Source organism: Trachypithecus francoisi, unplaced genomic scaffold, assembly GCF_009764315.1.
Source record: "Trachypithecus francoisi isolate TF-2019V2 unplaced genomic scaffold, Tfra_2.0 Lachesis_group0, whole genome shotgun sequence".
NCBI lineage: Eukaryota > Metazoa > Chordata > Mammalia > Primates > Cercopithecidae > Trachypithecus > Trachypithecus francoisi.
This window is the reverse complement of record NW_022681453.1, coordinates 164,195,364-164,222,815: the sequence shown is the minus strand read 5'-3', so window position 1 is coordinate 164,222,815 and position 27,452 is coordinate 164,195,364. Positions and strand designations below refer to the sequence as shown.

At 41.2% G+C, this 27,452-nt stretch overlaps 1 protein-coding gene across 9 annotated transcripts in view; it reads left to right on the top strand.

Moving 5' to 3' along the window:
- The window catches only part of METTL6 (methyltransferase like 6), a 43,283-nt gene that overhangs the window by 764 nt on the left and 15,067 nt on the right, over positions 1-27,452 (top strand). For 3 of the 9 annotated variants that reach the window (XM_033212729.1, XM_033212731.1, XM_033212730.1), the window contains exons 2-6: positions 144-492; positions 1,701-1,835; positions 11,937-12,107; positions 13,713-13,854; positions 16,499-16,691. In XM_033212729.1, coding sequence (XP_033068620.1) covers positions 268-492; positions 1,701-1,835; positions 11,937-12,107; positions 13,713-13,854; positions 16,499-16,680 — 855 coding nt within the window. In that variant the 5' untranslated portion in view covers positions 144-267 and the 3' untranslated portion in view covers positions 16,681-16,691. Of the gene's footprint in view, positions 1-143; positions 493-1,700; positions 1,836-11,936; positions 12,108-13,712; positions 13,855-15,802; positions 15,949-16,498; positions 16,862-27,452 lie in introns of those variants that run through there. The other 6 variants (XM_033212732.1, XM_033212733.1, XM_033212736.1 and 3 more) reach the window with 4 other exon arrangements.

Genomic DNA, 27,452 nt, shown 5'->3' with positions numbered 1-27,452 from the left:
TGTCTTCTTTGTGACCTCTCATATAGCGGGGAGGATTTTTTTTTTTGTACAGTCTGCATCTCATAAACATTTGGTGAATTGAACCTGGCGTCTTGAACCGTTCTAGATCCACTAACCAGAATCTCATTCTTTTGTCTGCGAAGCCCCCTATGCTGTTTGAGGCGTGAAACTCACCTGAGGAAATGCATCTGATCCATTAGCATGGATTCGTATTATTTGGGGATGGAGAATCTTCAGCTGTGTTAGGTGTTACCTTCAGTTTCTGAGATGACTTCTTTGCAAAGGAAAGGGCTGCAGGCAAGGGTTCTCAGCTCTGAAGAAGAGGAGAAACTGAAAAGAGACCAAACTTTGGTGTCTGATTTTAAACAGCACAAATTGGAACAAGAGGCTCAGAAAAACTGGGATCTTTTTTACAAAAGAAATAGCACTAATTTCTTCAAAGACAGACACTGGACCACCAGAGAGTTTGAGGAGCTAAGATCATGTAGAGAGGTAAGCTAATATTACGCCTTATCTGAGCTGTTCTTAATTTAAAATGTGAAGAGGGCCGGGTGCGGTGGCTCATGCCTGTAATCCCAGTACCTGGGGAGGCCGAGGCAGTCGGATCACGAGGTCAAGAGATTGAGACCATCCTGGCCAACATGATGAAACCCTGTCTTTACTAAAAATACAAAAATTAGATAGGTGTGGTAGTGCACGCCTATCGTCCCAGCTACTTGGGAGGCTGAGGCAGGAGAATTGCTTGAACCCGGGAGGTGGAGATGGCAGTGAGCCGAGATCGCGCCACTGCACTCCACCCTGGCCACAGAGCGAGACTCTGTCTCAAAAAAAAGAAAAGGAAAAAAAATACGAAGAGGTGTGCTTGTGTTGCGTTCCTAGGGAGAGTGCGAAGTAGAGAGTTAAAGAAGCCTATCAAAATGCTTTGCATTTTAGGAGAGAAATGTACTGTTCGGTCTTAACGTCAAAGTTTTAGCAGTTTCTGGTTTGGTTAACATATAGGAAAAAGAACTTTAGTGGACGTTTTCTATTTCTTTAAGCTGATCTGATAGTTGTAAACATTATATATTAAATTCAAGAGCCAGGTATGGTGGCTATCACCAGCTAATCCAGAGGCTGAGGCAGGCGGCTTGTGCCTGTAAATAGCCAACGTGAATTAGCCGTCTAGGCAGCATAGTGAGACCATATGTTCTGAATTTTTAAAAATTTAAACATTAAAAATTTAAAAACCAAAATATAAATTCATACTGAGTGACTTCAGTGACATATTCAAAATAATAATAATAATAGTTCATGTTAGTGAACTGTTTACCATGGCTCTTTTCTACATGTCCTATCATTATAAAGAGCCTTTATACCGGCTCTGTGAAGTGTAGGTATTAGTATTGTACTCATTTGTCCCCAAGGTAAAATTGAGGCACAGAGCTGTTTAAGTGATTTGCCCAAGGATAGAATGCAGGGGAGTTGAGATTTGAGTGCTGGCAGTTTAATTCCAGAGCCATTGTGCTGTTTTTTTCCACCACACCAAACTGTTAATGTTGGATGACAAATGAAGTACCAGTATTATCTTTTGCTTATTAGTTCACTTGTTGATCGTCTGCTCCATGGGGTCAGAGACCTCTCATATCATGGACCTTTTAGTTTGGTTTATTTCTTCATTATGCAAATGTAATGTACTATAACTTTGAGCTATCTTTCCCCAGTTTGAAGATCAAAAGTTAACAATGCTTGAAGCTGGCTGTGGGGTTGGAAACTGTTTATTCCCACTTTTAGAAGAAGATCCGAATATCTTTGCCTATGCCTGTGATTTTTCTCCAAGAGCGGTTGAATATGTTAAGGTTGGTGCACCATCTGCGTATTCTGCTGTGTTTCTGTTTTCTTGCCGATCTTGTTTGATCTGCCTTTTTTACCCATTTGCCCAATTCTAGTCTTCCCTGGAGCTAACCAGCTATAGTCACCATACATGTAGTTTTCCTGCTTACATACATATACAGTGCATGTAGAAACACAGCTTTATTCAAGAAAAGCAGGAAAAAAGACCGTAATATCCATGTAATTAACATACATAATTAATATCTTTTGCTTTACAATTACTATTTTAAAGTATATTACAAATGTCAAGACATTTCACTCCTAAATGTTTGCATACATCTCCCCTAAAAAGAAGGCCTTTTTCTACACAACCACAATAAGTTTATCATATTTCACAAAAATAACTATAATCTGGCCTGCCATGTTGGTTCACACTTGTAATCCCAGCAGTTTGGGAAGCTGAGGCTGGTGGATAGCTTGCACCCAGTAGTTCAGGACCAGCCTGGGCAACATGGTGAAACCTTTTCTGTACCAAAAATACAAAAATTAGCTGGGCATGGTGGTGCTTGCCTGTAATCCCAGCTAATTGGGAGGCTGAGGTGAGAAGATCACTTGAGTCAGGGAAGTGGAGGTTGCAGTGAGCAAAGATTGCAGCACTGCACTCCAGCCTAGGTGACAGAGCGAGACTGTCTTAAAAATAAATAAAATAACTATAATCCCCCAGTGTCATTAACATCCATTCCAAATTCAGATTTCCCCAAATAGTTGCCGGTGTCTTTTGATTTTTTACTTTTTTTTAGAGACAGGGTCTTTCTCTGTCACCCAGTCTGAAGTGCAGTGGAATGAACATGGCTCAATGCAGCCTCAACCTCCTGGGCTTAAGCGATTCTTACACCTCAGCCTCCCAAGTAGCAGAGACTACAGGCGTGTGCCACCATGCCTGCCTAATTTTTTAAGTTTTTTGTAGAGATGGGGTCTCACTGTGTTGCCCAGGTTGGTCTCGAACTCCTGGGCTCAAGTGATCAACCTGCCTCAGCCTCCCAAAGTGCTGGGATTACAGGTATGAGCCACTGCACCTGACTTCCAGGTGTCTTGTATAGCTGGTTTTGGTTTGAGACATGGTTTCACTTTGTCACCCAGGCTGGAGTGCAGTGGTACAATCACAACTCACTGCAGCCCTGACCTCCCTGGCTCAAGCAGTCTTCCCACCTCAGTCTCCTGAGTAGCTGGGACTACAGGCATGTGCCACCGTGCCCAGCTAGTGTTTTTTATTTATTTATTTATTTTAGAGATAAGGTCTCACTGTGTTGCCCAGGCTGGTCTTGAACTCCTGGGCTCAAGCAGTCCTCCCACCTCAGCCTTCCAAAGTGCTGAGATTACAGGTGCAAGCCATGGCAGATGACTCTGGCTAGTTTTTAAATTTTTGTAGAGATGAGGTTTCCCTATGTTGCCTAGGCTGGTCTCAAACTCCTGGGCTCAAGCAATCCTACCTCCTCGGCCTCCTAGAATGTGGGATTATACCCTGCCTATAGCTGTTTATAATCCAGTCAAGCACTACCTCTTATACTTATGTCTTTTATTTTTTATTTTATTTTATTTTTTGAGATGGAGTCTCGCTCTGTTACCTAGACTGGAGTGCTGTGGTGCAATCTCAGCTTGCTGCAACCTCCACCTCCCGGGTTCAAGTGATTCTCCTGCCTCAGGCTCCCGAGTAGCTGGGACTACAGGTGCCCACCACCACTCCTGGCTAATTTTTGTATTTTTACTAGAAATGGAATTTCACCATGTTAGCCAGGCTGATCTCAAACTCCTGGCCTCAAGTGATCCACCTGCCTTGGCTTCCCAAAGTGCTGGGATTACAGGCATGAGGCACCACGCCTGGCTCACTTATGTCCTTTAAATCTCCTTAACCTAAAATACCCTTGCCCTACCCCATACCTCTTTCCGCATTGATGATAGATGAAGCCCATTTTCTGTAAGTTTTGAAATTGGTCTGATTGTTTCTTTGCATTACTGTTTAGTTTATTCCTCTATGTTCTATATTATCTGTGAACTAGAAGTTAAATCAGGTAAAATATTTTTGGCAAAAATGCTTTAATAGGTAATGTTGTGTCTTGCATATTATATCCTGTCATGAGGCAATAATATCTGGTGATCTTACTGGTTTTGATCATAGGGTTAATATAGTAACTGCCTAATTCCTCTATTATAAAATTCCCTTTGCCGTTAACCAATATGTGGGGGACACTTTGGTGACATTGCAAGTATCTCGTTCCCCATCAACCTTTCACAGTTTTAGCATTCGTTAGACTTTTTAAAATTTTAACTTATTTTTTTAATTTTTAAAAATTAATATTATTTTTTTAATTGACACAGGCTCTCGCTTTGTCACCCAGGCTGGAGTGCAGTGGTGTATATTAGAGCTCACTGCAGCCTCAAACTCCTAGGCTGAAGTGATCCTCCTGCCTCCGCCTCTCGAGTAGCTGGGACTACAGGCACATACTACCACCCCTGGCTAATTTTTATATTTTTTGTAGAGACAGGTTTTCTCCATGTTGCCCAGCCTGGTCTCTCTGGACTCAAGTGATCTGCCTGCCTTGGCCTCCCAAAGTGCTGGGATTACAGGCATCAGCCACCGCATCCAGCCTATTTTTATTTATTTTTTGAGATAGGGTCTCACTCTGTTACCCAGGCTGGAGTGCAGTTACACAGTCATGGCTCACTGCAGCCTTGACTTCTCAGGCTCGGGTGATCCTCCCACCTCAGCCTCCTGAGTAGCTGGGACTACAGATGCACACCACCACACCCAGCTAATTGTTTTATTTTTTGTAGAGATGGGTCTCACTACTTTGCCTCGGCTGTTCTCAAACTCCTGGGCTCAAGAGATCCTCCCATCTCTGCCTTCCAGAGTGCTGGGATTAACTCCTACCTCTGCCTCCCAAAGTGCTGGGATCAAAAGCGTGAGCCACCACACTCAGCCACATTAGACTTTTGAAAAAAGTAACCTTACCAGCCTAGGCAACAAAGTATGACTCTGTCTCTACAAAAAAAAAAAAAAATTTTATTTTACTTTTTAACTTGAGATGGAGTTTCACTCTTATTGCCCAGGTTGGAGTGCAGTGGCACGATCTCAGCTCACTACAACCTCGGCCTCCCAGGTTCAAGCAGTTCTTCTGCCTCAGCCTCCCGAGTAGCTGGGATTACAGGTACTCGCCACCACACCTGGCTAATTTTTTTGTGTTTTTAGTAGAGATGGGGTTTCACTATGTTGGACAGGCTGGTCTTTTTGAACTCCTGACCTCAGGTGATCTACCGGCCTCCCAAAGTGTTGGGATTACAGACATAAGCCACCACACCCGGCCAAAAAATTTTTTTAATTAGCCAGGTGTGGTGGTGTGTGCCTGTAGTCCCAGCTGTTTGGGAGACTGAGGTAGGAAAATCACTTGAGCCCGGAATTTGAGGCTGCATGAGCTATGATCATGCCACTGTACTCTAGCCTGGGTGACAGAGCAGGACCCTATCTCAAAAAAACAAAATAACAAAACCCACAACCTTCATTTTTAATAAGTTAGTATGTTTACTGTCGGAAACTGAGAAACACAGGAAGCAAAGAACAGTCATCCACAGTCACAAGCAGTTTACAGTTTGACTTGTCCTTCTAGGTCCTGTGTGTACATAGATACAGTATCCAATTTTATGGGATTAAGATCATGCAATATGTATCATGTTTTATCACACATTATGGATATTTACTAATTGAAAACCCCAAAGCTATATGAGTATTTTGATAACCAAGAACACCCTGCAGCAACTCAATCTATTAGAAGAAAATATAATTCCACCTGTCTTGGGACAAAAATTTCATGGAAGACAAAAATGGCAACAAACCTCTAGCTAGAATTTTTGGCAGAGTTCCCATTAGAGGACTGTATTGCCTTAATGCTCAATTTTAAATGAAACATAAAGCAACAGAGTATAATGCAACACTAAGTATAATGTTTCCATACTCTATAGTATTTCTATAATAAAGCAACACTAAGTGTAATGTTTCTGAGAAAATTTATTATGGAATCTTTGCCACTAAAATATTACCAAGAAGGTATGTTTCCATTGAATTACTTCATGTATTCCCATAGTACAGCCAAAAGAGACTCACATACATTAGTGGCTATTGTCAAAATGTAAATATGAATACATCTGCATACATCTCTCTCTTTATACTTTCTTTTACTCATCTGCTGCCAAACTAATGAACAAGTCCCAATATATACATTGCTCAGAGGTGGTTTAACAATTCCATGTCCAACATGCATCTTTTCTATCAATTATAACAAAAAGATATTTACAAATTGGCAAATTCACTAGCCCTATTTTTTAAATAATTTTGTGGGTGCATAGTAGACGTATATAGTTATGGCGTAGCTCTGCTTTTTATTGTATATTGTCACATCACGACATCTATGAAGCTTAGGTTTTTCAAAATAATGAACTCTGTCCACAATAAACACAGGTACTTTACTTAAAATGCACCTATAGACCTATGGTTATCATCTAAAAACATCTTCTAGATATGGAGATTCTGGCAAGGAGCCCTTCCCTCCACCCCTTCTTCTTCATCCTCTTCTACCATTCTAATGACTAAGTACAGGACTATGTCTACTTCCAAGAAGTCAATTAACAAAGGTCATTCCAAGAAGATAGTCCTTCCTAAGAACTAAAAAAGGGATTACTTTACTACCTCTACTTTTAGCATACTTTGAGCATCAGGGACTTGTTTATCCTTTAATACACAGCAGTATTAACTGAAATGCACATATAGAACAATGGCTAGACAACCTGAACTAATGTGACTCAAGGGCACAGAACCCTTCTCTCTGCATACTTCCTCCTCCCCCCGGCCCACTACCACCCAGTGAACAGTCAGCGTACCCTCTAAGACATCAGTTTTAACAATTCGATTCCCAAAATGCAACCAATCCTATGAAATAACAGAAAATGCTTAAAGGATGTTACATTAGTCCTCTACTTTTGTTACTTCAGCCCTCTACGATGCCAGAAGTACACATACGTTGTGTACTTTTAAATGTCTAGAAAGGCTAGATGTTTCAAATAGGACTTAAGTTTTCCACTATATATACCGTAGCATTGAATAAATGGTACACATACATAATAAGCTGTCATTTGAAAGTGCCATCTAAATAGGAACATTCTGCCATAGAACCCTTCCTGCCTCTATCAACTCAGTGGATAGGTATAAGCATCTGTAATGCTTAGAGGGGATTTTAACAATTTCACTTCCCTGAGTGTTTTTAAGAATAGTCTTTCCTGTGAATTTGAACACAAAGTGTATTCAATGTATTAGGTTACTGACTCTACTTTGATCATACATTGTCAACCTCTTTAACATCTAGAACTAGATGTTGTAAATTAGGACTCATTTATCCTTCATATACACTATATACATAGCAAAGTAAAATGCATGGACATCAGGTACAGTGGTCAATCTTGCCTCGCTATAAACACATTGTTATGAGGCCCTTTGCACTTTATTCTCCTCCTTTTCTCCTGACCCAGTACAAATGTAATGATGTGTACTGATTAGAGAAGTGGTTTGATCATTCCATTTCCAAAAGGTAATATTTCAGTGAATTTTAATAAAAGGATATATACAAAATGTGTTATTTACTACCCTGCTTTTAACATACTTTGTGCACTTCTAAACATCTAGAAAGTTTAGACGTTTTAAATAAGAACTTAAGTCTGCCCACTATATACACAGATTTTTTAAAATAGTGGTGGTATCATATTTACTATAACATGTTTTCCTCATTCTACATTATTTTATTTTGCAGAGTTTTCATGTTAGTACATGTAGATTTTATTTAACTGTTATAGTATTCCATAGAATGGATATACCATACTTTATTTAACAGTTACCCGACCGGGCGTAGTGGCTCATGCCTGTAATCTCAGCACTTTGAGAGGCCGAGGTGGGCAGATCACGAGGTCAGGAGATCGAGACCATCCTGGTTAAAACAGTGAAACCCCGTCTCTACTAAAAATACAAAAATTAGCCAGGCGTGGTGGCGGGCGCCTGTAGTCCCAGCTACTCAGGAGAACTGAGGCAGGAGAGTGGCATGAACCTGGGAGGCAGAGCTTGCAGTGAGCCGAGATCGTGCCACTGCACTCCAGCCTGGGCGACAGAGCAAGACTCCATCACAAAAAAACAAACAAAAAAAACAGTTACCCTATTGATATTTATTTGGATTGTTTCTAATTTTTTGCTCTTACAATAGGGTTAATATGATCAGCATCATACATGTGTTCCCAAAATGTATGTATGCATTTGTCTATAAAGAATAATGGAAGAAGTAGAATTCCTTGGAAGAAGAGCATGTACATTTATATTTTAATAGACAATGCCAAGTTTCCTTCCAAAAAGATCATACTAATTTATAATTTCACCAATAATATAAAGGTACCTTTTTTTTTATTGCCTCAACACTTGATATCCGTCTTTTTTATATTTACCAATCTTTTGGGCAAAAAATAATGTCTCCATATTTTAATTTATTTTTTTCTTATTACCAGAGGTTGAAGGCCTTGTGGAAGGTTGATAGCATTAGTTAGCTGTGGTTCCTTTAGTCCACATTTGTTTACTGAGAGCTTAATGTGTGCCAATCACTGTTCTAAGCACTGGAGTTAAACAGTGAACAGACAAAAATTCCCACCCACATGGAGCTTATAGTAGGAGTTGTCTATTCATAACCTCTGTCTGTTTTTCTATTGGTTTGTCATTTTCTTTCTTATTTTCAGGATACATTCTAGATATTTTGGTATATGTGTTGCAAACAGTTCTTCCAGTGTATTCAGCATCACTTTACGGTATCTCTTTTTTTACACAAGGATTTTTTTTTTTTTTTTGACAAGGTCTCACTCTGTCACCTAGCATGGAGTATAGTGGTACAAACGCAGCTCACTGCAACCTCGACCTTGTGGACTCTGGTGATCCTCAGCCTCCTGAGCTGGGACCACAGGCTTGCACCACCATGCCTGGCTAATTTTTAAAAAATTTTTCTAGAGATGAGGGTCTGCTATGTTGCCCAGGCTACACAGGATTTAAATTATCATGGCAAAATACTAATCTTTTCCTTTTGAAGTTCTATTTTATGCCTTGTTTAGGAGTCCTTTACTCCTAGGATTTACTTTATTTTTCTTAGAGATGAGGTCTCATTAGCCCAGGCTGCTTTCAAACTCCTGGGCTCAAGCAATCCTCCTGCCTCAGCCTCCCAAAGTGCTGGGATTGCAGGTATGAGCCACCGCGCCCAGCTATTCGTAGGATTTAGATGTAATCACCTATATATTGCTCTTAATAATTTTTGGTTATATAGTTATTTTATAATTTTGGTTATGTTTTTTAATCTGGAAAAATTAGGGTCATTATTTATTCGAATTCTTTCTTTAGCTCCTGTTCTCTGTTCTCCCTCTGGGATTCCAGTTACGTGTGTAACATTTTCTATTGCCCCACAGCCCTTATATGCTGTTGTTTTAGGGTTTTTTCCGCTACTTCTTTCCTTTTTGCATTTTCAGTTTATGTGATTTCTAGTATCCTATCATCAGGTTCACTGACTCTTTCCTAGGTAGTACGTGTTTTGTTGAGGAACCTATTGAAAGTGTTCATTTCTGTTACCATGTTTCTGGTTTTTAGCATCTCTCTTTGAGTCTTTTTATAATTTCCATCCCTGAAAGTATGTGTCTGATTTTGCATGTTGTCTATCTTTTCCATTAGAACCTTTAACATTTTAATCATAATTATTTTAAATACCCAAGCTTTTGGATCCAACACCTGTCATATTTGAGTCTGGCTCTGGTGACGGCTTATTCTCTTCACACACTGTTTTCTCTTGCGTTCTGGGATGTTTTCTACTTTTTGGTTAAAGCTAGACATAAGGGCCAGTAGATACGGAACGATCGGGATTTGTAACAGTCTAGTCAGGAATTGGGCTGTTGTTTGAAGTCTCTTGCTGTCTGTGAGGTTTGTTGTTGCTGTGGGCACCAGAGACTTCTAGCAACTCCTCTAGCAACTTGTTTTTGTCTCCTCTCTTGGATTTGGGTCTTCCCTTTGTACTGTTTCCCAAAGAAACTGTCTGTTACGGCTCGGAGCCCCAGCTGCAGTTTACTGTTATTCTTGGAGACTTGGTGGTGGGGTGTGGGAGAGGAGCTTGTTCTCTAATGTTCTGCTTCTCCAAATTTGAACTGGTACTGTGTGCCTGTGTCTCAAGGGTAGTCGTTTGTCCTTTAGTTCAAATAGGTAGCCAGTTCTTCTGAACACAGTAAATTGAATGAGAAATTAATTTTTCTTTATTCATAATTGTCATCTTTATTGTCTACCTTTTTATCTAATTGTCACCTTTGTCTATCTTTTATCATATAACATACAAGATTCATGTTTATATATACAGTATACACAGGTCTGTTTTGGGACTCTCTTTTGTCTCGGTGATATGTTTGTCTCCATTCTCAAACTGTGTTATTACTATGTTTTGTAATATATTTTGATGTCCAGTCGTGAATCTTCTTTATTATTCTTCATTCCATTTTATTTATTTATTTATTTATTTATTTATTTATTTATTTTGAGACTACCCAGGCTGGAGTGCAGTGGCATGATCTGGGGTCACTGCAACCTCCGCCTCCCAGGTTCAAACAATTCTTCTGCCTCAGCCTTCCAAGTAGCTGGGACTACAGGCATGGGTCACCACACCCGGCTAATTTTTTTAGTAGAGACGGAGTTTCACCATATTGGCCAGGCTTGTCTCAAACTCCTGACCTCATGATCCACCCACCTTGGCCTCGCAAAGTGCTGGGATTATAAGCGTGAGCCACTGCACCTGGCCTATTTTTTAAAGATGAGATCTTGCTCTGTTGCCCAGGCTGGCGTGCAGTGGCACGGATCATAGCTCACTGCAGCTTTGAACTCAAGCGATCCTTTCACTTCAGCCTCCCAAGTTGCTGGGATTACAGGCATGAGCCACCATACCTACTTCATTGTTCATCATTTTAAAAGTTGACTTGGCTGTTCTTAAAGATTTTTACTTTCTGATTAATTAGATTCACCCTGTCAAGTTTCTAGAAATCTATTGGGAATCAGTTGAGATTGCATTGGATTTACAAATGGAATTATGAATAGAATTGACATCTTTTTAATTTTGCATGTAATTTTCCCATCCAGTAACTTTGTATATCTATTTATTCAGGTCCTCATTTACATGAAAGAAAAGTTTAATATTTTTCTTCATAATACTCTTAAACATATGTTGAAGCCTACCAACCAAAATGTACCAGGAACACATTTGTGGTCAAAAAAAGGTTAAGTTTATTTAGCTTGCTGCATAAAGAGAAATTATACCCCAGAAGAACTGTGGGAGCATCTCAACAAGGGGAATTAGAAGGGCTTCTCATAGGGTTTACGCTTGTAATAGATGATTCAAAGGAGGATTAAGGAAGCCAGAGGCCAGCAGAACATGGTGGCTTGCGCCTGTAATCCCAGCACTTTGGAAGTCTGAAGTGGGAGGATCACTTGAGGCCAGTAGTTCAAGACTAGCCTGGATAACATAGCAAGACCCCATCTTCACAAAAATAAAAATAAAAATTTAGCCAGATGCAGTGGTGCGCACCTGTAGTTCCAGCTACTCAGGAGGCTGAAGTGGGAGGATGACTTGGGCTCAAGAAGTGAAGGCTGCAGTGAGCCATGATCATGCCACTGCACTCTAGCCCAGCGGACAGAGTGAAACCCTGTCCCTTTAAAAAAACAAAAAGAAAGAAACAAGCAGTGGCCAGTTTTGAATCATCATCCCTCTGGACATAACGTGCTTCTAAAATGCTCAGTTTTGAATATGTAATACTCTTATTCTCTCCTCAGCTAAAAATGATTTATTAAAGTCTTGCCCCTTGTAGCAGTAGTGAATACTACATGCGTTATATGTCAGTGATTTATTAATCAGTTTATCTGGTAACAAAGTGATCATTTCTATGTATAGGAAATAGGATTGCCTTTTGATGTTGTATTTTTCCAAATGTATCAGCATAGTGGTCGCATTAAAATTCATGTGTTTTTTCCACTCTAGCAAAATCCTTTATATGACACAGAAAGATGCAAGGTATTCCAGTGTGATCTGACCAAAGATGATCTTCTGGATCATGTACCACCAGGGTCTGTGGATGTTGTTATGTTGATATTTGTGCTCTCAGCTGTTCATCCTGATAAGATGCACCTTGTCTTAGAAAACATTTACAAGGTTAGTAATTTGGGGCCTGAACTTGAGGGTTGGACAGTCCAGATTCTTTTACTTACCTTCCCTAATGAGGCTCGTGTACTGTCTAGATTCACATAGTGTCTCCATTCTCACTAGGTGGGCTGTGTAGTCAGTGTATAGAAAGGGGGTCTCTGGCATAAAACATCCACCCTAAATTCTGATTTGTGCAGTGCCATGGCTGCTCTTCAGAGCTTTGCGAGCCCTGAGACAAAGATGATTTTGCAGTTACCTGGGATCCATGGAGTCCTGCCATAACATGAGAGGGGTTATGGTTCAGTGGTCGAGAGTACACAGTTTGGCCAGGTGCGGTGGCTCATGCCTGTAATCCCAACACTTTGGGAGGCCAAGGCAGGTGAATCACTTGAAGTCAGGAGTTCGAAACCAGCCTGGCCAAAATAGCGAGACCTTGTCTCTAAGAAAAGGCGAATGTATGATCATTGGCAGATCACTTAACCCTTTTGAGTATTGGTTTCCTTATCTCAAGTGAGAATAATAATCACATTTCTTTGTCCCACAACTGGGTGATGAAACAATGAGAAAATGTATGGTTGAGCTGTCAAATGCTAGGCATAGATCGGTCATTAGCACTGTGATTGAGCTATGTACATTGTGGCACAGTGAAATGAAAGCTGAGACTCAGAATAAGGAAAACCAACCTGAATCAGTAAAAAGCCAAAACAACATTCTGTTTTTTTTTTTTTTTTTTAAGAGGCAGTTGAATGCAGTTTGAATACTAGGAAATGGTGAATAAAATGCCAGAAAGTGCTTCGATGAGGATAACACGTTCATTTATTGTCTCTAACACTTTATTTATTTATTTTTGAGACAGAGTCTTGCTGTGTCACTCAGGCTGGAGTGCAGTGGCATGGATGTGGCTCACTACAGCCTCAACCTCCTGGGCTCAAGCAATTCTCCCACCTCAGCCTCTAAAGTAATTGGGACTACAGGATGTACCACCACATCCAGCTAATTTTTAATTTTTTTATAGAGATGGGGTCTCACTATATTGCCCAGATTGGTCTCTAACATTTTAATCCTGTGACATTGGACATTCCAGGGTGCTCTTGGAGGTATTTAAGAAGTGTCTTCAGGGCCGGGCGAGGTCGCTCACGCCTGTAATCCCAACACTTTGGGAGCCTGAGGTGGGCAGTTCACTTGAGGTCAGGAGTTCGAGACCAGCCTGGCCAACATGGTGAAATCTCATCTCTACTAAAATACAAAAATTAGCCGGGCATGGTGGCGGGTGCCTGTAATCCCAGCTACTCGGGAGATTGAGACACGAGAATCACTTGAACATGGGAGGCGGAGGTTGCAGTGAGCTGAGGTTATGCCACGGCACTCCAGCCTGGGCGACAGAGCAAGATTCTATATCAAAAAAAAAAAAAAAAAAAAAAAGAGTCTTAGTGTTATGGAGCCCTGCCCAGTCTTACTATGTGTTTAACTAGTAGGCCATTTTGGTTTCATATTATGGGCATTTCAGTCTGTCCCCTTAATAATTATCACAAATTTATTTTAAGTCCTAACTTAATCAGGTTTTATTTTGACGGAGTTCTCCAAAGTCATATTCAGCCTGCTTTTGTTTCATAGGTATTAAAACCAGGCAAAAGTGTCTTGTTTCGTGACTACGGGCTGTATGATCATGCCATGCTTAGGTTTAAAGCCGGCAGCAAACTTGGAGAAAACTTTTATGTTAGACAAGATGGAACCAGATCATATTTTTTTACTGATGGTAAGATGAATGGAATCCAGTCTTTAAATGTTTTATTCTTTGTTTCTGCTTATTTGATTGCATTATCACTGCAAGGCTGCTTGGAGAAGGCTTACGACATGTGCATGAGACCCTGAAACAAGCCCTTTACTGTACAGTACTTACCCAGCACCTGGAAGGCACAGACCTGGCCTCTGCCCTTGAAGAGCTCACAAGCCTTCTCTGGTGTCAGTGACTCTCCTAGTGAGCTTGGGTTAATGGACAGCTTCTGACATGCCATGTGGATGCCCTACTAGGAATTGTGATGGAATAAGAGGGAAGGCAAGTCAGAAACTTCTCCTTGTCCAGTTAAAAGTAAAGCAAATTCGACAATATAATACCTTGAGATTACTTTCCCATGGCACAAAGTCAGGAAACCTTTTTCTATAGAAATGATTGGCTCTGTTTTGGGGTTTGGGTTTTTTGTTGTTTTTGAGACAGAGTCTCATTCTGTCACCCAGGCTGGAATGCAGTGGTATGATCTCGGCTCACTGCAGCCTCTGCCTTCCAGACTCAAGTGATCCACCAAAGCCTCCCAAGTAGCTGAAACCATAGACGCATGCCACCATGGCTGGCTAATTTTTTGTAGTTTTGGTAGAGTTGGGGTTTCACCATGTTGCCCATGCTGGTCTCAAACTCCTGAGCTCAAGTGATCTGTCTGTCTCGGCCTCCAAAAGTGGTGGGATTACAAGTGTGAGTCATCATGCCTGGCCTGGATCTGTTTTTAAATAAATATGCAAATTTGTTGTAAAGAGGTGTTTATTTATTTATTTATTTATTTTTGAGACAGAGTTTTACTCTGTCGCCCAGGCTGGAGTGCAGTGGCGTAATCTTGGCGTATTGTAACCTCCACCACCCAGGCTCAAGTGATTCTCATGCCTCAGCCTCCCAAGTAGCAAGGATTACAAGTGTGTGCCAGCACACCCAGCTAATTTTTGTATTTTTAGTAGAGATGGGGTTTTGCCATGTTGGCCAGGCTGGTCTCAGACTCCTGGTCTCAAGTGATCTGCCTACTTCAGCCTCCCAAAATCCTGGGACTGCAGGCGTGAGCCACCATGCCCAGCCTATAGAAGAGGTATTTAAAAAGTCATTTTTGATAAGAAAATGTGGAACACTATTTCAGTCTTTTAGGTGTCTTGAACAAAGTCTACTTAATTGTCTAGATAGGGAGATAATTACCTTAACCTCTATTTTAACAAACATTTTTCTTCTTGAAACGAAATATTCTTTTAGATACCAAAATGAACTAAAATTGAGTGATTACTATTAAAGCTGCAAAATTATTTGGGAGGCTGAGGCGGAAGGATCACTTGAGCTTAGGAGTTCGAGACCAGCCTGGGCAACAGTGAAACTTTACTAAAAATTAAAAACAATATATTAGCCAGGAGTGGTGGCATGCACTTGTGGTCCCAGCTGCTTAGGAGGCTGAGGCAAGAGAATCGTTTGGCCCCAGAAGATAGAGGCTGCAGTGAGCTGTGATCATACCATTGCACTCCAGCCTGGGCAACAGTACAAGAAGCCTATCTCAAAACAAAACAAAACAAAACAAAACAAAAAAACTGCAAAATTATCAAAATAGGTTAAAAATTAAAAGATGTTTTAATTCATAAAATTTAAACCAATTGTAAATATTGAGAAGATGCAGTGATACCTGCAAAGTGCTTCAGACCACGTTCTCTGGAGCAATGCTTCTAGTAAGAGTCTTTATTTTTGCTGCTTAGCCATTTATTCTACTTGTTTCATTTCATGTGTAGTGATGTATTACTTGGGTTAGATTTTCCTGGAGCTAGGTCACCATTGGGTGTTTTTCTCCACTCTGATCACAAATTTTCCTCCTTTGTGTTAGGATGAATAAGGTGTTTGATGTAAACAAGTTGAACACATGCAGACCTTGTAGGAATACAGCCAATTTTTATGTTTTTGTTCACAGATGGGAAACAATAAGAAGAATTTTACAAAGGAATATAATTGGCTGGGTGCCGTGGCTCATGCCTGTAATCTCAGCACTTTGGGAGGCCAAAATGGGTGGATAATTTGAGGTCAGAGGTTTGAGACCAGCCTAGCCAACATGGTGAAACCCTGTCTCTACTAAAAACACACAAAAATTAACCAGGCATGGTAGTGTGTGCCTGTAGTCCCAGCTACTTAAGAGGCTGAGGCAGGAGAATCTCTAAGCCCAGGAAGCAGAGGTTGCAGTGACCTGAGATCGTCCCACTACTCTAGCCTGGGTGACAGAGCAATACTCTGTCTCAAAAAAATAAATAAATAAATAAGATATATATATATATATATATATTTAATTTTTTTAAAAAGGAATATAGTCAATTTGGAATTGTTTCTTTTTACTTGGGCTTTTGTATTTGAGAATTCATAATAAGGCGGGATGCACACACCGAGTTGTCCTTCACCTTGTTCTGATTAAATTGTTTAATTGAAAGTTTCTGTTTGGATAGAAGAGGAGAAGGAGTGTATTAGTTCCCAAATGAAAACCTTTAAATTTTAGCATTGAGGTTTTCATTTTAAAAAATATTAAAATAGCCTCAGCCCCTATCCCTCCTCCTCAAGGACTGCAAAGCAAATGTAATGTTATGAAGACTTTTGAGCATTGTTGATGCTTGTCTTACAGAATTCCTGGCTCAGCTCTTTGTGGACACAGGTTATGAAGAAGTGGTAAACGAGTATGTGTTTCGAGAGACGGTGAATAAAAAAGAAGGCCTGTGTGTGCCGAGAGTTTTCCTTCAGAGCAAATTTCTAAAGCCTCCTAAGAACCCATCTCCTGTGATCCTGGGCCTGGATCATAAGTCCTGACCTTTCATGAGGTTGGCATTCATACCTCCCCTTGAAGAGGATAATTTAAAATCACTCTTTTGGCTGGGCGTGGTGGCTCATGCCTGTAATCCCAGCACTTCGGGAGGCCAAGGTTGGGGGATCACCTGAGGTCAGGAGTTCAGGACCAGCCTGACCAACATAGTGAACACTATTATTATATATATAATTATATATAATATATCTCTACTAAAAATACAAAAAAATTAGCTGGGCATGGTGGGCGGGTGCCTGTAATCCCAGCTACTCAGGAGGCTGAGGCAGGAGAATCACTTGAACCCAAGAGGCGGAGGTTTGCAGTGAGCCGAGATCATGCCATTGCACTCTAGCCTGGGCGACAAGAGTGAGACCATGTTTCATAAATAAATAAAATCACTCTTTTTACTTTATATATTTTTTGAGGCAGGATCTTGTGCTACGCAGGTTGGAGTGCAGTGGTGCGATCACAGCTGATTGTAGCCTCGACCCTCCTGGGCTCAAGCAATCTTCCTGCCTCAGCCTCCTGAGTAGCTAAGACTACAAGTGTGAGCCATCATGCCTGGCCCTTAATTTTTTTTGATGAGCATGTACAGTAGTACCTCTTTATCCATGGTTTCATTTACCACAATTTCAATTACCTGTTTTCAACTGCAGTCAGTTACTTTTCTTAAGATATTTTGAAAATATCTTAAGAAACGAAATATTTTTATTTTGGGTGGCCGAGGCCAGCAGATCCCTTGAGCCCAGGAGTTCAAGACCAGTGTGGGCAACATGGTGAAACCCTGTCTCTACAGAAATACAAAAATTAGCCAGATGTGGTGGCGTGTGCCTGTAGTCCCAGCTGGGGTGGGAGGTTGGCTTGAGCCTGGAAGGCGGAGGTTGCAGTAAGTTGAGATCACGCTACTGCACTCCAGCCTGGGCGACAGATCAAACGTCTGTCTCAAAAAAAAAAAAAAAAAAAAATTGGAAAGACAGATCACATTCACATAACTTTTATTACAGTGTATTGTTAAAATTGTTCTTTTTTTTTAGGATTTGGTACTGTGTTGGTTTCAGGCAACCACTGGGGGTCTTGAAACATACCACCCGTAGAAAAGGGGGGGACTACTATGTACTTTTTGTGTTAAAAAATAGAAAGTGTATGTGTGTGTGAGACATGTAAATAAAACTTCAAGGCCTGAAAAGTAGTGAAAGTTTTATAGAATAACATAATTTAGCCATATTGTTCACTGTAAAATTCCACAAAGAAAAGCCTAAGGACCCTGTAGCACGTAAAGAGATTCTTGTCATTACTCATGTGACTGTAAGTGTTCCTCCAGGCAACATGTCAGACAACCATGGAGTAAAAATGAGGCCAAGTAGACTAAAATAAGACACTCATATGTATTTCTAGCCTAAAGGATTGTTCTGTTTTCTTTTTCCAGGTGTCATATTTGCCCATTGATCTCCCCTTTAGTTCATTTACATATTTCTTCAAAACTAGTGTTCCACAAATACCACTTTTGCTCTATCTGTGCTCAAGAACCCTCCATGGCTCCCTACCTGATTGTTGAGACCCCTTATCACTGGGCCAGTTCCTTGTCACACTGTTTGCCCTGGGAGAGAGGGGATGGTCATCACCTGTCCTCCCCTCTGCCCCATTTGTCCAGTGCTGTTTCTCTGAGAAGATGGCTGGGGTCTAGAGTTAGAATTTCAGAGTTGAGAGGGGCTTTAGAATGGACGTTCCAACTCCCTACTGGGAAATGAAGAAGCAGTAGCAAGGGGTAAATGATGAGTCCAAAATCACGTAGCTAGTGTTGTGGAATATGGGGAAATCCCTAAATTGGTCTGCTGACCTGTTTCCCAATCATTGCCTTTTAATGACTTTTCCTTTATGAAGTAAAATCCAGGTGATTTTGTTCTGCTCCCAAGAGTTAAGCCTGTAAGCCTTTCTGTGCGCCTTTCTGCAGAAAGCTGTTTGTGAGAACACTGTCTTGAGTACATGACTGGGCTGCACATGCAGCGGGCCTGGGCCCTTCAACTGCAACCACATCTGGAGGAGGGGTCCCAGTGTGAAGGGGTTGGATGATGGTCATAGTGGTTCCGTACAATCAGAATAAATCCACCTGGCTCCTGAAGAGAAGAGGGGCAGGCCGCAGGGCTCAATCTGTGCTTGCTAGGTGTTGTGATTTTGCCATCTGTCCTCAACTTCTTGGGAGGGGCTGATGGAACTTGTAAAGAAGGTAGACCTATAGGGGTCCTCATGGGCCTTCTCACAGTGAGAGTCCAGCCCTGTCCAGAAGCAGCCTCAGGCTCCCCACTTTCAGTCCAGTGCTCTCTCCCAAAGCCCCCTCCACCAAATGAATCCCACAGCCAGCTACAGCCCCAGACGCTGCCCACTGCCCCTCACGGAAGTTCTTTCACTTGTGTCTCTACTAGGTCTGATCAATGTTTCTTGGATTTTAGTGGCTAAGCTGGATAAAGACAGGCCACTTAAAGTAGAAAAGTGAGAGCCTGGGTGATGTAGCAAGACCCTATCTCTGCAAAAATAAGAAAATTAGCCGGGTGTGGTGGTGTATGCCTGGTGCATGAGCCCAGGAGTTGGAGGCTGCAGCAATGGAGTGAGCCATTGTCACGCCACTGCACTACAGCCTGGATGCAGAGCAAGACCCCGTGTCCAACTAAAAAAAAAAAAAAAAAAAAAAAAAAAAAACAAGGAACAGTGTAGTATAGTAGGATAAGCCTGTGCTTCTGTGCTTTATATTCTATATAGAATATAAAATATTCTATATAGTAGAAGTCATTTGGAATTTTGGCCTCATTCCTTAACCTGTTTGAACCTCGCATTCTTCATTTTTATGATGGGGATAACTACTAACTTAAAAGTGTTCAGAGGATTAAAGGAAGTACATATATATGACACATAAGTATTTCCCTCAGTCTTCATTTTTTGAACATAGAAGTTTAACATACATACAGGGAAGTACACAAATCATAAGTGTTTAGCTCACTGACATCATAGTGATGTATGACACGTCCAGCATGACTGGCACCCCAGAACCCACCGCACCCCTGTGTCTCATTCTAGTCACTGTCCCTGCAAGGTAGTCTCTATTCTGAAGTCTAACACCAGAGAGTAGTTTGAGTGGTTTTTCTTCTATTTTAAAAATTCTCCCCAAAAGAGTTTAAGGACCACTTACAAAAATACAAAAATTACACGATTTTAAGTAGGGAAATTGGGCTAAAGGAAAAAAAAAAGTTGAGGCCAGGAAAATAACCTTATCCACACAAACTGCATTACAACAGGTCTTATACACTTAAGAATAAATAACAGATTTTGCTTCCTAGTGGTCAGCGTAAAGAAGGAAACAAGATCAAGTTCAGACTCCATACAATAACCTGAGGCAGCTACTCCTAATCTGGAGGTCTAAGGAACCTTTCCCTCTAGTTCCCATAAATAGGACACTATAACATAGCAAACTTAACAGCATTACTAGTAATAAAAACAAGTATCAAAGCATTGTTTCTGATAATATAGCTTAACATAGATATGACCCCCAAAGGACTAGTCAAATAAGTAGATGAAGAGGACTGAAAGGAGATGGTCTAGGTGGGTTTTAGAATCCCTAGAAGACTAACAGGCTGTTGGTCCTTCTGTCAGTGTTCCATCAATAGTATTCTCAGTGGAGGGTTTGTTGTGAATCTAGGAACCAGGAGGTCTAGGTTATTGTCCCTTAGAAGGGTAACTATTGGGCAGACTGGCCAAGAGACGAGAATGACTTCAGAGAAAGCAAAACAGGTTGATGAAGGCCTCTTTGCCAGTGGTTGGCAGGGCGTATACTTGTGAATGGGGCCGGCAGTTTCCTCCAAATGCAACTTGGAGTTGCGTCTGCCCACAGGAGTAATTATGACCCCAAATTCTAATTCCATAATCTAATTCCATGTATATATATACGTATATATGTATATATATATAACTAAGATTTATTTTTTCATGGGTGGGCGAGGGTTGGAAGTGAGCCAGGCAGCTGCCAACTTTAAGATACATTGATTGTAAAATGTACTTCTTATTAAATTAATGAAGTGACGCAGTCCATCAGTATTTTAACTATGAGTCAGTAGATTGGTTCATAAGCATTTTAAAGGCCAAACAGAAAAATGGCTTCAGTCTCACTGCCTCTAGGTCCTTGTGTTCTTTCCCCCGGCCACATTTCCATCGGTGCACCCTAAATTAAGACAACAGAGGATCAGGTTCTCCCACAGTTTGGGTACTTAGGGACCAGGAAAGCAAGACCATGGTTGGTTTAGTAGCAAGCTCTGTGGAATCATATAGACTACAAAGAGTCAACCAATATTGCCTTGTCTTCACAGCCGGAAAACAGCCCCAGAAACGTAATGAGTACTGGCTAACAGTACTATAAAAAATAGTATAAATACTATATTATATTAAAATATTCTATATAGTACTATATGTTTCTTTTGACCTTTTCACATATATTAATACATATAGTGATTATGTGTGTGTGTATATATATACACACTCCATACAGTAGTGCTAATACAATCTTATGACAGGATTTGGAATATGAATAATGGGAATATGAATAAATGGGTTCAAGTGCAGGACTTGCCCAGTGCAAACTACCAACTTCTTTGAACTTCAGACTTCACATGTCTAAGACTGAGATCTTAGTACCTAGTACCTGGCAGGGCTACTGCCAGGATTAAGTGAGATCATTCAGATGGGAGCGCTTGGTTTACAATAAAGTACCAATCAAGTGCTAATTATTTCTATTATTTCGTATTTCTCCAGAAAGTATATTGTTACATCGAAATGGTAGAGCAGCTCACGAACCAACTCTGTTTCAAGAAGGTTTAACCTTGGGGTCCTTGCAAGGGCTCAGGATTTGAATGTTGTACCACAAGGTGGTGCTAGACACTAGATGTTTTTATTGGCCTTCTACTCCCGTCTTAATTAGTTACATACTGTTCATTTTTTATTGTTATTGAAGAGCATGGAAAATATTTATTACAAATGTGTTTTCTAGATCAATTTATAAGCTCATAAGATCAATCCCATCTTAGTTATATAGTGTCCATTTTTTAATTGTCATTGAAGAGCATAGAAAATATTTATTACAAATGTGTTTTCTAGATCAACTCATGAGCTCATAAGATCAATTTTGGCCTCACTGGAGATGAGAAAGCAAGGGTGCTTTTACCCAACGTTCAGTCTACTTTGCCTACTGAAGGTGTTTGCTTTCAGTTAAATCTGGGAAGCATTTTAAGGTAATGTGTGTGATGGGCTCCGAAGGTGTCTGCAAGGCCCCTGGGACACTGGGGAGCATAAATATGGGCTGGACACCAATCAAGGGTCCTAATTTTTTTTTCCTATGAATAAATACCCCTTTATACTTTCCTATCCCCAAATGGTTTTGTGGATTTGCTTTTTAATGTTGTTTGGAATTAAGGCCAAAGCAGAGAAAAGGGACTGCAGTACAGATAATTGTCTGCCTCACGCAGATATTATTTATAGCTATCTTTGATAGCATTTTCTTCCCTATTTCACAGTTGTCAACCGAGGAAGGGAAAATTGTGAAATGAGTAAACCAAGAGTGTTTTGCAGGGCCGTGTTCTCTACTGGGGAGCAGACATTTCTCACAAATTTAAGTAAGTTCTGCTGTTGAAACCAAATGTTCTGTTAAAAAGAAAATCAGTAGGGCACAGTAGCACATGCCTGTAGTCCCAGCTACTTGGGAGGCTGAGGCAGGAGAATCACTTGAGGCCAGATGTTCAAGACTATAGTGTACTGTGATCTCACCAATAAACCAGCCACTGCACTCCAGCCTGAGAACATAGCAGAACCCTGTCTTTAAAATAAATAAATAAATAAATAAATAAATATTTAAAAATAAGGGCAGGGCAAGGTGGCTTATGCCTGTAATCCCAGCACTCTGGGAGGCCGAGGCAGGTGGATTACCTGAAGTCAGGAGTTCAAGACCAGCCTGGCCAACATGGTGAAGCCCTGTCTCTACTTAAAAAAATAAAATAAATATAATAAATTAGCTGGGCATGATGGTGCGCGTCTGTAATCTGAGACAGGTGAATTACTTGAACTTGGGAGGCGGAGGTTGCAGTGAGCCGAGATCGCATCACTGTACTCCAGCCTAGGTGATGAGCAAAACTCCGTCTCAAATAAGTAAAATAAATTGGAAGTTTTTCACTTTTCCTTCCTGTCCTTCTCAAATATGTGGCATTTCATTAAATTGTGTTCAATGGGTACCAACTGGGTGCAGGGCACTGTGCGGTCACTATGGCTGGAGTACAGGGTAGGGGTGAGGGGATAGTGTGGGTATCAGAGGCATTTGAACCAGAGCAACTCCATTTTGAATAGGGGCTGAGTAGAATGAGGCTGAGACCTGCTCGGCCGCTTTCCCAGCAGGTTAAGGCATTCTTAGTCACAGGATGAGATAGGAGGTCAGCATAAGATATAGGTCATAAAGACCATGCTTATAAAGCAGGTTGTAATAAAGAAGCCAACCAAATCCCAGCAAAACCAAGATGGCAACGAGGGTGTCCTCTGGTCATCCTCACTGCTACAGTCCCACTAGCCCCATCACAGTTTACAAATGCCATGGCAATGTCAGGACGTTGCCCTTTATGATCTAAAAAGGGGAGGCATGAATAATCCACCCCTTGTTTAGCATATAATCAAGAAATAACCATAAAAATGGGGAACCAGCAGCCATTCGGGCTGCTCTGTCTGTGGAGTAACCATTCTTTATTCTTTTACTTTCCTAGTAAACTTGCTTTCACTTGATGGACTCTGAATTATTTATTATGCTAGATCCAAGAACCCTCTCTTGGGGTCTGAATTGGGACCCCTTCCCAGTAACATGCGCCTATGCTGGAAGGTAGGAAAACAGCTCCAGTCCTATGTTCACTCAGCCAGAGTAAGATAAACTAGGAAGACAAATACAAACACTCAGAAAACCAGCAGAAGAAAAAAGAGGAAGAAACGCTGTGGAAAATATGAGTGCCATACTGTCACTGTCATTTGGAAAGAGTATTTCCACATTTTCACAGTGGAGGCGTTATATTCTCTGGTCTGGGGCATGGCCATGGAGAAGAGAACATGACACGTAGCTCCTTGGAACATGTTGCCAAACATGTCTACATCTGTAAGAAAAATATTAGGACTGGCAAAATGAGACAACTCCTGAAAGAAAGAAACTGCTGACAAAATGGGCAAAATGGTCAATCCTAATTAGAAATAATTATAAATTGAAGGAGGCCTGGCACGGTGGCTCATACCTATAATCCCAGCACTTTGGGAGGCTGAAGACAAGATCACTTGAGACCACGAGTTGGGAAACCAGCATAGGATACATAATGAGACCCCTACAAAAAAATTTTAAAAGCCAGTCATGGTGGCATGTTCCTGAAGTCCTGAAACCACCTTTGCAAAATATAACAGTGAGAAAATTAGAACAGTGAAATAAATCTGACCTAACGGACTATATCTTGCTTCTAACCTCCAAGCTGCCCTTGTTCATTCCTGGGTGTTGGCTGAACTAACTTTGGGAGGAACTTAGTTTATAGTTTAACTATGAAATGAAGATGGTAACAGCTCTTTCCTGAAATAAATCCCCTTCTTGCCTGGTGACCAGAGTGTCTTTTTAGGACGAACAAATTAGCCACAAGATTTGCAATTCTCCAATTACTCCGACAGTAACATCATTATTGTAGAACCTGAGATTGGCCTTTTAAGGAGTCTTCTCAGGTTTTTGCTTTTTTTTTTTTTTTTTTTTTGAGATGGAATCTCACTCTGTCGCCCAGGCTGGAGTGCAATGGCACCATCTCGGCTCACTGCAACCTCCGCCTCCTCGGTTCAAGCTATTCTCCCACCTCACACTCCCGAGTAGCTGGTACAGGCATGCACCACCACACCTGGCTAATTTTTGTATTTTTAGTAGAAATGGGGTTTCACCATGTTGGCCAGACCAATCTCAAACTCCTGACCTCAGGTGATCTGCCTGCCTCAGCCTCCCAAAGTGCTGGGATTACTGGTGTAAGCCATCATGCCCGGCCAGGTTTTTGCATTTCTGATGACTGCCACTCAGACCTGCCAGCTGTTCCTGTGGTCCCCACCCAGGAATCACTTCAGCCCAAGAGGATAGCTTCAACTCCATAAGATCTCATCTCTGACCCAACCAATGGGCACTCCCCATTCCCTAGTCCTGCTGCCCACGAAACTATCCTTGAAAAACCCTAGTTTCTGAATTTTCGGAGAGACTGTTTTGAGTGATAAAACTCCAGTCTTTCGTTCAGCCGTGAATGAAAGTCTCTCCGCATTGCAGTTTCTCTGTCTTGACAGATTGGCTCTATCTGGGCAGCAAGCAAAATGAACCCATTGTGTTACTGGAAAGGGGTCCCAATCCAGACCCCAAGAGAGGTTTCTTGGACCTTGCACAAGAAAGAATTCGGGGCAAGTTTATAAAGTGAAAGCAAATTTATTAGAGAAAGAAACAAAAGAATGGCTACTCCATAGGCACGGTAGTGGCATGGGCTGCCCAACTGAGTATACTTATAGTTATTTCTTGATCATATGCTAAATAAGGGGTAGATTATTCCTGAACGTTCTGGAAAAGGGGTGGGCAATCTCCAGAACTAAGGGTTTCTCCCCGCTTTAGACCATATAGGGTAACTTCCAGACATTTGTAAACCGTCATGGCACTGGTGGGCGTGTGTTTTGCCATGCTAATACATTATAATTAGTGTATTTTTAGCAGTGAGGATGACCAGAGATCACTTTCATCGTCATCTTGGTTTTTGGTGGGTTTTGGCTGGCTTCTTTACCGCAACCAGTCTTATTAGCAGGGTCTTTGTGACCTGTTTCGTTTCTTTTCTTTTCTTTTCTTTTCTTTCTTTCTTTCTTTTCTTTTCTTTTCTTTTCTTTTTCTTTCTTTCTTTTCTTTTCTTTTCTTTTCTTTTTTTTCTTTTCTTTTCTTTTCTTTTTTTTTGGCATGAACATAGCTCACTGCATCCTTCACCTTTGAGGCTTTGTACATAACATTATAAAACTGGGCCAGACACAACGGCTCATGCCTGTATTCCCATCTCTTTGGGAGGCTGAGATTGGTGGATCAGCTGAACCCAGGAATTCGAGACCAACCTGGACAATATGGTGAAACCCCATTTCTATAGAAAATACAAAACTGGGTCGGGTGCTGTGGCTCACGCCTGTAATCCCAGCATTTTGGGAGGCTGAGGTGGGTGGATCACGAGGTCAGAAGATTGAGACCATCCTGGCCAACATGGTGAAACCCCGTCTCTACTAAAAATATAAAAAATTAGCCGGGCGTTGTGGCAGACGCCTGTAGTCCCAGCTACTCAGGAGGCTGAGGCAGGAGAATGGCATGAACCTGGGAGGTGGAGCTTGCAGTGAGCCAAGATTGCACCACTGCACTCCAGCCTGGGCGACAGAGTGAGACTCCATCTCAGAAAGAAAAGAAAATACAAAACGGATCTGGGTGTGGTGGTGCGTGACTGTAGTCCCAGCTACTTGGGAAGCTGAGGTGGGAGGATCACCTGAGCCTGGGTAGGTTGAGGCTTCAGTGAGCTGATATCCAGCCACTGCACTCCAGCACTCCAAAACTGTTCACAAGTATAGTTTCAGTTATGTTTAATGATAAATATTATTAAAAGATAGGGAGATGCTATATGGGGAAAAAAAACTTCATGCACAAGAAGGAAGCAATCCAAAACAGTTACAGTATTTATTTCAGGTTTGTTCAATTATAGCTGTTACTTTTTCTTCTTTATACTTTTCTGAAATTCATGTTTTCTGTAATGACTCTTTATTTTACATTACCAAAAAAAAGTAGTCTAGCAACCTTAGAACTTCTTTCTGAACTTCTTAAAATCCTTGTGACAATTCTACTAGAAATGCTATTTCAATCTGTAAGATTCTTACCTATCATGAGCTAAATGATACCTCTCAGAAATAAGAGAATGGGTTCTTTTAGGATATTTTCTTTTTTCTGTAGGGAAAAGGGGAACTTTTCGTTCACCCTCTAAAGGTTCTATAATTTGAGTCTCTGGAATAAACTTGACAGTAGACAGATGAACAAGAGGAAAGACATACAAATGTATTATGTGCAGATATGCATGGAGGCCTCACAAAATATGAAACTCCCAGAAGAGCCAGTGTGCGTACCATCTTGAGGCCACGGAAAGGAATAGGGGACCTGCGGCTTGGCAGGGGTGCAGAGAAGGTGTGGAGAGGGTACACCTGGTGCTGCACTTGGTGGGGTGTGAAAAGAGGAGGTCACAGCACCAGTTCTAGAAGGGAGAGGGGAGGAAATGCACAGCCCACAAAGGTTGCCTTATGCAGATACAATCTCTCAGGTAGCTCCCTTCAGAAGGATGGCTGCCTGTGGTAATCTCTTTCTGGGACGTGTCGACCCACAATCTCTTCTTCCTGTGATATGATTTTTCCTAGCTCCATCCATCTCTAGGCCTCAGAGAAAGCCTCCACTTGCATCAGCTGTTTGCTAATGTAGATTTCCTTTTACAAAATTCTTTTGTAAATTTCTTTCACAAAAGGAGATCTTTTCAGAGCTATTCCTGTGTCTTCAGTTTCTTGGAATAGCCATCCCAAAATATGCCAAAGTATATTTTGAGGTGGCATTCATTTTCATCTTCCACAGTCATATTTTGGGGTGGTGTTCTGAGCCAACATTCCAGTCCCCTGGTTCCTGAATGTCATGGTGAGGTACCTTGGATGGGGATAT